This window comes from Coenobita brevimanus, chromosome 31 (assembly GCF_032717465.1).
Source record: "Coenobita brevimanus isolate Jiangsu-jjx chromosome 31, ASM3271746v2, whole genome shotgun sequence".
Lineage (NCBI taxonomy): Eukaryota > Metazoa > Arthropoda > Malacostraca > Decapoda > Coenobitidae > Coenobita > Coenobita brevimanus.
Window position 1 is genome coordinate 440,614 of NC_136984.1, and position 11,437 is coordinate 452,050.

General features: G+C 44.0%; 1 protein-coding gene across 1 annotated transcript; it reads left to right on the forward strand.

Annotated features, from left to right (window-relative positions):
• The first annotated feature begins 2,152 nt into the window (after positions 1-2,152).
• mRpS21 (mitochondrial ribosomal protein S21) lies at positions 2,153-5,962 on the forward strand. Its single transcript, XM_080269082.1, has 3 exons — positions 2,153-2,274; positions 4,289-4,355; positions 5,651-5,962. The coding sequence occupies exons 1-3, from the start codon at positions 2,189-2,191 to the stop codon at positions 5,765-5,767; spliced, it is 270 nt and encodes an 89-aa protein (XP_080125208.1). The 5' UTR covers positions 2,153-2,188; the 3' UTR covers positions 5,768-5,962.
• Positions 5,963-11,437: the final 5,475 nt, after the last annotated feature.

The window sequence follows — 11,437 nt, forward strand, 5'->3', positions numbered from 1 at the left end:
CCCACGCTGATCTCAACATGAACCCAGTAGACTGCAGGCCAGAGTTACCCATCTGCACTCCACATTGCTCCTTTTGGGGGTCAGGGAGGGGACTGAGGGAGTTTGTATAATCAGGCAGCTCCACCGCCTGGCTGTATCAGTGCCACCACATGAAGGCACCCCTCTCCAACACCCACCTCACATGCAGAAGTTAATGCCAGACTCCAGTTTTAAAAGTCTCTCCTAAGCTTATTAAAATCATTAGGTGGTTCCAGTAATTAATTTGAAAAGCAGCCATCACACGAATTAATGGCTAATAGGTGTGTTGCAAAAATCTTAATTATTATTGAAATATCGACACGAAGGGGAGACCACAGGGAGGCGCAGAAAGGGCCCAGGCAAGACGGGCATACGTCCCCCGCCACCATGCGCTCCTCTTCCCCTCAACAGAGCCCATGGGAGGTACGCCATCCTGCTGCACTACTCTCTACCCAGACCAGCACCCACCAGGATCGGGGTGGGACTCGTGTAGCCACAGTCCCAAGTAGGACCGTGACGACATCCACTGTGTTCGCTGGGAAGGGAACGCCCACCGTGCTTCCCTCATCTGCAGCCTGCACAAGGAGCAGGACCGCGGCGACGCCCACTGTGCTCGCAGGGAAGAGGACGCCCACCGTGCTCCTCTCACCTACAGTCCCAGGGTATAGCGGAACCGCAACGGCGTCCATCGTGCCCACCGGGGAGGGAACGCCCACCATGCTTCCCTCGTCTGCTACCCCTGCGGCACCCACCGAGGGCAATGCCCCTTGCTTGCCTCACTCCCCCAGAGACTGAGTGGGACGCCTCTCTTGCTCTCCCCACACCCCAAGGGGCGGAGCTAGCTCCCTAGCAGAGTCACTGCTGGAGAGGGTCAGGAGTGCCCCCATAATGAGGCCGGGGGTATGCTCACTGCAGCCAGCGCCCCTACGTCACCAGTGGCTGCCGGACTCCCGGAGAAAGAGACGTTGCAGGCAGCCCCTGACGGCCTCTCAACAAAGGCCAGGCTGCAGCCCTCATCACCAAGGGACACCCCCAGGACTCCCGGCTGAGACCTCCCCAGCCCAGCCGGCGAGCCGTCCTCCACCAAGGGCAGGCACAAGGCAGCGTGCCTACTCGCCCTGTTCGGCCCCAGTCCCGAGGGCCGACACTCCTTCAGAGGCCCCTCCAGGGAGAGGCCTCCCTCTATGCCGCTCCGCAGCCCACACCTGACGACCGTGGTCCCGCGCCCCTTCAGAGAGCGCCCGCCTGACATGACCCCTCCCACACCTGGGCGACACCTGCAGCTACCCTGTCATCTTCAGTCACAGCTCTTGTCCTGGTATCCATCATAGTGTGTATAATCTGCCACATTGTATTGTGCCCAGCTACTGTATGTTGTTATGGTAATATACGTGTAAGATTGGTTAGCTTGTGTTTTTGAGCCCTGTTCCTCTGCTTGCATGCTCTAGACCCGGTCCTGAAAAGAATCCAAATCAATTCCTAGCACGAGGAACTGATTTGAGCTCTGAGTACGTAGCATAACACAAAGTCTGTCTGAATCGACTAAAAACGGTGTAAGTTGTCTTTGCCCTGGAGCGGCTCGGTCTCCCACGCAGACCCAGTGGGCGAGATAACTGTGGCCTTGGGAACGGGGCGGTTGGGCGTTTTTAGTAAAGTTCTTTACAGTACAATGCAAAACTATCGTAATAATAACTGTTTTACTTGGAGGACACACAAAGGACAATATAAGTTAAAAAGGGGTAGCTCAAATGGGCACTCTTGGGTAACCACAATGGAATTTTGATATCGTGTTTTTAGTAAGGCTTTCTTTTTAAGTATAACAAAAAACTAGTCATACTGTAGGAAAATTTTGCTGCGATAGCGGTACTCTGGAGATTTTAGCACTATTCTAGTGGCTTTATAAAGTTCTTTCTACCATTTTAGAGCGGACTCGACCGACATATGGATGCTATTTGTTTATAAAGACAAGTTCATGACACTAGACAAAAATATGTCATTAGTAGAAATATACAGAATCATAAAGATAATATCAAAGTGTAATTTGTGCAATAAATCGCGAAGGGGAAAAGAAAAAGTGCTGCCTTCTATGCAACATCGCCTGGATGTTTGTTAGATGAAGTTTTCAACGAAGACGAAGAAGAAGAGTAGCTGTTCGGAGGAAGGGGTCAAGATGGGTCACAAATATGCTCAATTTGTTGCAAAAACTGTGTTAGTTCGCAATAATAACATCGAGGAGGCAATGAGAATCCTTAATAGGTATGTTTGGCACAATTTGCTTGAATATGCTGTGAAAGACTAGCCAAAAACTGGGTCTATATAGGGATGGGGGGGGTTACCGTAGCGATTGTTTTCTTAGTCGATTACATTGTTTTTTGGATATAGCAACCAATAGACGATTTTTTTGGTATATGGAGAGACATCCAGACGTAGGTAAAGCTTTTAATTCTTTCAGTACTGATGGAATCCTTGAGGCAGTAACGAAGATATTACGTAAAACTTAACATTACCAGAGAACCCGTACACTGATGATGAGTTTCGGGCAAGATTAATGTTCATCATAGTGTTATTTATGACGTCCAGATCGTGCAGAATTAGCCCAGTTAATGTTCTGACTGGATTAGGACAGCTGCCTTCTCATATAAACATGTACTACATTAACTTGGCCCAGATTTTTGACCCATTGTGGTTATTAATGGGCGATATTCTAGTACGGTTAGGAAGCCTACTAACACCTCTTCTTTACTGATTTATTTTTTATTCTGCTTTATTACTCTGTTCTTGTGTGTTATGCAGTTCATGTCGATATTGAAAAGACATAAGCAAACCAGAGGATACTAATGAGTAGTTTGAGAAAAAATTGCTAAGGAAGAGGTGTTAGGGAGCTTCCTTACCCAACACATATTTCAAGAGCAGAATAAGACAATACAGTGGCTTTATGTCCTCTGTTTTTATTTATTCATTTATTTATTTATTTTTTTTTTCACTAGCTGACTCTTCATGACTAGCATCATAATCTTGTGCCAATATATTGTTAAAGGTGAGCATTTTAGATGGAGAGATGGGAATTTTAGGCCAAGTTAGAGTACAAGGGGTATAGTGTAGGACATATACTGTTTGTGTGTAATTTTAGTGAATTCATTAATTAATAACTATAGTATTATACATTTCTGCAGCTTGTAAAGAATGTTATTTTGATAGCCAGGGTATATTTTAATAAAGAAAAAAATAATCACTATGAGTAGCCCAGGTGTGACTGCAAATATATAACCTTTGTATCACCCTATTCTGTGATCAGTCTGCCCTTCCTCCAACTCACACCAGCCTCACCAGCTCTCCACTTATCTATCTATCTAGGTATTGCCAGACACCTTAATCCTGTAAGGGGTGGCCACAAACAAATCGCCTCCATGTTGCCCTGTCCCCTGCCATTTCACCGCCCTGCTCCCAGCACACACCCCTGTCATAATATACCCCTCCATCTCATCCTTGGCCTCCCCTTCTCCACCTGATCCCTCCATTTCATCCACAGTAAAGGAGTGTGAGACTTCCTACTATACCCTTATCTTTACAACTTGGCGAAGATTTTCATTCCTTTGCTGCTTATTCCTTGTAACTTATTGACAGAAAAATACAGTACAGTACTATGGCTCTACATCCTGTCCATAGCACTTCTTTGAGACCAGCATTATGTTCCAGTGTTACTCTATTGCTATAACTCAGCATTCAAGATGGAGAGATGGCAGTTTTAGGCCATGTGGAGAGGATGGAGAGTGAGAGACTAATGAGGAGAGTGTATGTGAGTGATGTAGAGTGGTAGGAGAGGGAGGGGGAGACTGGGGATGAGATGGAGGGATAAAGTGGAGAGGTATATGAGAGAGGGGGGTGTGAGTTTGGGGGAGGGCAGTGGACAGGGTGACATGGGGGTAATTTGTTTGTGGCCACCTCTTATGGAATTAATGCATCTCGCTATAGATAGACTAAAAAGGTCTATCTATCTATAGCCCGACGCCCTAATCCCGCAAAGGGTGGCCGCAGACAAAACGCCTCCAAGTCGCTCTGTCACCCACCATTTGACTACCCTCCCCCCAACTCACCCCCCTCTCCCTCATATACCTCTCAACTCCATCCCTCCACCTCATCCTCGGTCTACCTCTCCCTCTCCCTCCCTCCACCTCACGTACATATACCCTCTTAGTCAGTCTTTCATTCTCCATTCTCTTCACATGTCCAAACCACCTCAGTTTATTTCTCCTAATCTTCTCAACCACAGAATAATGGGAAGAGAAGGACTGATTGAGCGATACAGACTGACGAGGTATTACGAGAAGCCATATCAGGTCAGTAAAAGGAAATTCTTGGCTTGTACTGTATGCTTGGTGGTTAAGTAAGCTCCCTAACACTTCTGCCTTAGCAATTTATTTTTGGATATGTCTGGCTAATATTGTTGTGTATGTTATTTATGCAGAGTATAGTGATGTTACAGTGATTTAGGCAATGCAGAAGAGAATGGTAAGGTGTAATAAGCAAAATAAATCACTTAGGAAGAGGTGTTAGGGAGCTTCCTCATCATCATTCATGTTAGAGTGATTTAAGCAATGCAGAAGAGAATGGTAAGGTGTAATAAGCAAAATAAATCACTTAGGAAGAGGTGTTAGGGAGCTTCCTCATCATCATTCATTCATCATTCATGTTAGAGTGATTTAAGCAATGCAAAAGAGAATGGGAAAGTGTAATAAGCAAAATAAATCACTTTGGAAGAGGTGTTAGGGAACTTCCTTTACCAACGAGATTACAGGCCTTGTCTCAGGTGCTGTTTTGAAGGCTTGGATGGTTAGTGAATATGTTGACCATTACACAAGGAATAGTACTTGATAGATCTCATATATTTGTGCCTCTATGTCTTTTTAAATCTTGCCTCACCCCATCTCATTGGTGGGAATTGGAGTTAGGATGTTGATGATGATGACAGTGATGGTGGTGGTGCAGGTGGTGTTGGTATTAGTGGTGATGATGATGATGACAGTGATGGTGGTGGTGCAGGTGGTGTTGGTATTAGTGGTGATGATGATGATGACAGTGATGGTGGTGGTGAAGGTGGTGTTGGTATTAGTGGTGATGATGATGATGACAGTTATGGTGGTGGTCATGGTTGTGGTGATGATGATGATGGTTGTGGTGGTGGTGGTGCTGATGATGATGATGCTGATGGTTGTAGTCATGGTGGTGGTGGTAGTGGTGATGATAATGATGATGATGATGACAGTGATGGTGGTGGTGGTGATGATGATGATGCTGATGGTTGTAGTCATGGTGGTGGTGGTGGTGATGATGATGATGATGATGACAGTGATGGTGGTGGTGGTGATGATGATGATGATGATGGTTGTAGTGGTGATGATGATAATGACTGATTTTTTTTTTTTTTTTTTAATACTCTCCAGGTGATTTTATTTAGCAGATGAGAGACTTTTTGAGCTGGAGGAGTTAGATCAAGCCTTCATTCACCCCTTCAGTACCAAGTGACTCTCTCGGCCATGTATAATTCCCTGTTAATAGGAATAAGAGACATCCGCTAAAAGAGTTAACAGAATACCTACACTGCCATTCCTCTATTTCTCCTTTCCACCAACAGACCAGAAGGCGGGAGAACTACGAGAAAGCGAAGGCCATATATAATGAAGATATGGACAGAAAGATCCAATTTGTCATGAGGAAAAACCGCCAGGACCCGTGGATTGGCTGTGCTTGAAGAACCAGCTTTGATGTCAAGTTTCCTGCCTTAGCCCTATCACATCCTTCCTATCACGTACTGCATAATTCCCTCCCTATTCCTCTACTGACAGCTCCCTCCCTATCCCCCTACAGACAGCTCCCTCCTCATCCCCCTACTGACAGCTCCCTCCCCATCCCCCTACTGACAGCTCCCTCCCCATCCCCCAACTGACAGCTCCCTTCCTATCCCTCCATAGACAGCTCCCTCCCTGTCCCAATAAAGACACCAATACACTCCAGTCCCATCCTACCTCTCAACTCTTCCATTGTAAACCCAGCCCCTCCAGGCCTTGGACGCAGGGACGCACTGCACATCCACCTAAAATGACAATGATTAGGTGGATGTGCAGTTCGTCCCTGCGTCCAAGGCCTGGAGGGGCTGGGTTTACAATGGAAGAGTTGAGAGGTAGGATGGGACTGGAGTGTATTGGTGTTGTGATGAGGAGAGGTAGACTGAGGTGGTTTGGACATGTGGAGAGGATGGGGGATGATAGTTGGGTGAGGAAGGTGAGAAGTGTTAATATTGGGGGTGGGGTTACGAGGGGTAGACCGAGAAAGACATGGGACGAGGTCATTAAGTGTGACCTCAGGGTTAAGGGACTGAACAGGGAGGCCGCAATGGATCGTGCAGCATGGAGAGCCGCCATTAGGTGACCAAGGCCGACACATGCAAGCATGTTGGAGCCTTTAAAAACGAAAACGAAAACGAAACTCCCTATCCCCTTACAGACAGCTCCCTCCAAATCCCCCTAAAGCACTACTCCCCTATCCCCTTAAAATGCAACTCCTTCCCTAACCCCCCAAAACAGCTCCCTCCCTATCTCCCTATAGCATGACTCCCTCCCTGTCCCACAACTTCATCCCTCCCTCCCTGTCCCCCTACATTACATATTCCTTCCTGTCCCCCTACATTACATATTCCTCCCTATACTCCTCCTTCACATCTCCCTTCCTATCCCCCTAAAGCATAACTCCCTCCCTATCCCCCTGAAAGAAGATGGTGGACTGCAGAAGAGCAATTTCAGCCTTCAGTCCACTGGGTTTGCCTTCAGATAAGCCTGGGCCAAAACAGCAACCACAACAATACTACATAAACAAACGGATCTCTACACAACACAGAATGCCACAGAGACTTCCCTCCTCCTTAACGCAGTTCTATACTCTGTTCACTTTACCTTGGCCTAGAATTGCCATCCCTCCATCTTGAATGCAGAGTTATAACACTAGATTAACACCAAAATATGAGGCTAGTCACAAAGAAGTTCTGGAGAAAGGATGTAGAGCCGTAGTATTGTGTTTTTCTGCCACTGAGCTATGTGAAATAAGCTGCAAAAGGGTGAAAATCAGGGCCAAGTTACAGTGAATGACCTATAGCAGTAGTAGTTCCAATCCCAGGCTCATCCGAAACATGAACTTGATTGATTGCCTGCTGAAGTTGCCCAGGTTCTGCGATCCACCAGCCTCCTTTCTGGGGATAGGGAGGGAGTTGAGGGATGTTTGCATAATTAGGCAGAGGAGTTGCCCAGTTACATTGGTGCCACCACATGAAGGCATTCCTCTTCAACACCCTGCCCAACACTGTACTAAACAAGCCACCACAGCCAACCAAAACCTTCAGACCAACAGCATCCTTCGTGTACGCTAACCAGAGTTTCCACTGAAATTTCCCTTCCCTGAGAGAAAGAAGATAAATTAGCAAGACAGCAGTGTACCTCAGCTCCCTCAGCTTCAGTACAAACATTAAATACAACTTGCAAACAGTTCATTTTTCCTCTACTAAAATCCCCCACTAATTACACATCTTAGCCTCAACAAAAATACTTCTTTTTTGTATATATACTCCTTTAGTATTGTATGGTACTGTACACCTTTACATCTGGAAATATTAGAGTTTAAGTGAATCATTCTTTTACTTTTCCAATTACTGTATCATTATTTTTTTGGAGAGGCCAAGGATGGGATGGGGGGGATGGAGTGGAGAGGTATATGAAAGGGGGAGGGCAGTGAAATGGCAAGGGACAGGGTGACATGGAGGAGATTTGTTTGTGGCCACCCCTTACAAACTTGAGATGTTCTGCAATATATAGATTTTTGGGGGGGGCAAAGGGGGATTACATCAGAGGGGTGGTTGGGCTTTCATTTGATGATGATGTACCACTCAGGCAAGCCAGAGTAGACACCATTGCCTTAAATGTCAGGACGGTCTTGTCCTGAGCCCCAGCTTCTGTTTATATGGGGGACTGGAATTGGATGGTGATGCTCAGAATGCCCTCTTTGCATCTGTTTATATGGGACATAGTGGGAGTGGATGCTGATGATGCTCCAAATGTCCCCTCTTCATTCATTCATTCATTGCCAGACGCCATGTATCCCAAACGGGGTGGCCAAGAGCTCAGAGTTAATTGTTTTACAGGGAGGGGCACTAATCTTCCACCAACCCCACTTGACACGTAGGAAGAACGTTAGGTCAACAGCATCTGGTGTTCCCAGGCGGTCACCCATCCAAGTACTAACCCAACGTTGCTTCTGTTTATATGGGGGATAGTGGGGATGGATGTTGGTGCTGATGGAGGCTTGACTGATGTGTGAATAATTGTGTAAGCCATTTCACTGCATGTTGGTCATAATTCTACCATTTTGCTTTTTCATTTCCTTGGATCTGGATTCTACCTCACACCATCTTTGGAAGCTGGACATGGGATGATGATGAACAGCAGGAATTTAAATGCAAAACCAAGCAATAAACTATGCAGTGGAATGAACTAAGTAGCCATATAGTAATATATAATCATTTTATTTTCATCTCATTGAATTGGTCTGCTCCCACAGTTTGAATAATATTTGATGAGCCTCAAGCCTGTATTCTTATCAGGTAAGGAAGCTCCCTAACACCTTTCCTTAAGTGATTTATTTTGTTTATTACACCTTACTGTTCTCTGTTACAAAATAATTATAGTATCACCATAGTCTGCACTGGTAATGTGCAAAATGATATTAACTAGCTGTATCTAAAAATAAATTGCTAAGAACGAGGTGTTAGGAAAGCCTCCTTAACCGACAAGAAGACGACCCTTAGGTACTACAGCTGGTTTGATATGAATTAGGAAGTGGTTTGTTCATGAAGTTTACAAAGTAGGAATGTGTCTCCTTGGTTACTAGTCAAATTTATCTTCCAATCTGACCACTTGGTCACCACCTAAGCTGAAAAGTATGAAGCTTGGTCAATGAAATGTGCCATGGTACTATAGCACAATATGGACAATTATTTACAGTACTTAATCACCCTGACTTAGTAAACATGTATATACAGTATCCTTGTAGGAATGTTTAGCCATGTTGATAAGATGGACTGGGACGAGTGTCTGGACATTCATTCTTGGTGGTAACATCAGTATTTGTTCAATTCTTATGGAAACCTATGCGAAAGTTCCCCATGAAGTATAATCCCTCTAAAAATTACTTCATTCCCATGTGTACATCTATAGTCTTTTAAAAATGACATTTTACTGAACCAGTCTTACCAATATCTTTCATATAGTATTAAAATGAAAGATAAAACCTCTGGTAACAGCTTGCTCAACATCAATTTTATGTAACTCTTGTCTTTAATATGATTGTTTACTTTGAACTACCGTAAGAAAGCTGTGAAATCATGAGTAAAAAAAAAAAAAAAAAAAAAAATTATACACAACAGAATCCTTTTATTTCTCGACACAAAAAAAAGGGGGGGGGGCATGAAATCAGCTTTAAAATGAAAAAAAAAAAAAAAAAAAGTACCCAAATCAGTGAATTAGCTGATGAGATATAATCCCTGAGAGTAAAATAAACACAGCTTTTCAGGAGAGGGTATTTAAACTCTGAGCTGTCACTGAGCCGGACATTTAAAATCCCCCAGGTATTGTACATAGTCTACTCCAGTGCTCTTCAACCTTTTTTGGCGTCGTCCACCCCTAGTATTGAATTGGTAAAAGCTGTCCACCCCAATCAGTTAACTGTATAATCCCATGATCGTAACCTTACATATTTAATTTTTTATACTCTTGAATATACAAATACGTAGGCAAGTAAAAGCAATATACAAATATATATTTAATGTTCACACTTTGTGATAAATCTGAAGGGGAAAGACAGAGAAGTTAAATTTTGTATAAATTTCATTGTACAGTGTATGCATTTCGAGATAAAGCTGGATTAAGTGCTCGTGAGCCACAGAAAAATCAACATACGGGCTATCTTTGACTACACATAAGTAAATTCTCCACTTTTATTATATTATTTATTTCTTCTTTTTTATTCTGTCCATATACGGTAGTGGTCTGGTCCACCCTCTGTCCACCCAAAGAAAGCTGTCCACCCCATACTGAATTTCGTCCACCCTAAGGTGGACCGTCCACCCAGGTTGAATAGCACTGGTCTACTCCATCATCCGTGGCGCTCTTCCGTTTTCTCGCTCCTCACTTGCACACGTTCTTCTCTCAATCACCTCTTGGCTAGACGTGTGGGGAGAGTCAAGGAGAGGTAGAATATTTCCTCGCACATATCCGACGTTGCAGTCGAAGACAGCTTGTGCTATGGCGAAGTCCAGCATACCTTTGTTAGCATTCTTGCACTTACAACAGTAACACCATACTTCTGAATTCATTGCCCTATTGCCACAGTGTACACATTTAATGTCAAGTTTACAGTCCAGTGCACTGCCAACAAATTCAGTCTTCAATTTTCCATAACACTTTCCAGACGATAGTTGGGTAAAAAGTTCTTGCATGTAACTCTTCTTCACAATTACATGTTCGTCGTTCAGAACAGGCATACTTGTATCCTCCTGTTTAAGAAGTTTCCTTTTCTTGGCGCTTGATAAGAGCGCAAACGTGGACGTGGAGGCATCTGTCAAACTTGTGTCTGCGCGAGACGTCTGCTTCCTCTCTTCAGCTTCTCTTTTTCTTTTTTGCTCTTTTTCTTCTTTTGCTTTTCTTGCCTTCTCTGCACTATTTCGCTGCTTCAGGACATGCTTTTTCACCCCGCCCATAGTGGTGGTAAGATAGGAAAGGCGTGCAAGGAGAGGGACAGGTCAGTCAAGTGTAGAAATATCCCCCATTTCTGAAGATTTGGTGGGCACTGGGCACTCTGTAAAACTTTGTCAGTGTTGCCACCATCAGAGACATATTTTAGAAACATGAGATTTTCGACCATGTGTCAGAAATTATCGTATATTTTGGCCAGACACCCCTTTAACTAGAGATTTTCGGCCATTTAACTCAGTGAGCGATTTTCCCGTACCATAATGGCAAAAATTCTACGGTTCACCATCTATTTGGTAGAACTTCTTCGTGATTACAGTAGTATAATATTCTAGCATCAATCTTGTTACACCTCACTTTCAGTAGAGTAGTTTAAAGGGAAATGCAAAGCTTCGTTTTCTTTGTTCGCAAATGAATGGGGTGCTGAAAATCATTTTTTCCATTCCATTTTGGTCAAAAGTAATCCACTATCTTCATATAATAAACTATACTGATATAAACATTTAAATTTATTCATATTAACTGTGGGGAATAATTGACTGAGTAATAAATGATAAAAATAATTGGCGCCAGCTGTTTGTGGTAGGGTTTGTTTTGATTTTAGGGCGTCCTTCGCTGAAAATATTTAT

Excerpts from the sequence above, each read along its gene's own strand:
- mRpS21 (XM_080269082.1), top strand. The coding sequence starts at position 2,189 with ATGGGTCACAAATATGCTCAATTTGTTGCAAAAACTGTGTTAGTTCGC. Across the intron at positions 2,275-4,288 it reads GCAATGAGAATCCTTAATAG|AATAATGGGAAGAGAAGGAC; the intron begins GTATGTTTGGCA and ends TCTCAACCACAG. Across the intron at positions 4,356-5,650 it reads ATTACGAGAAGCCATATCAG|ACCAGAAGGCGGGAGAACTA; the intron begins GTCAGTAAAAGG and ends TTCCACCAACAG.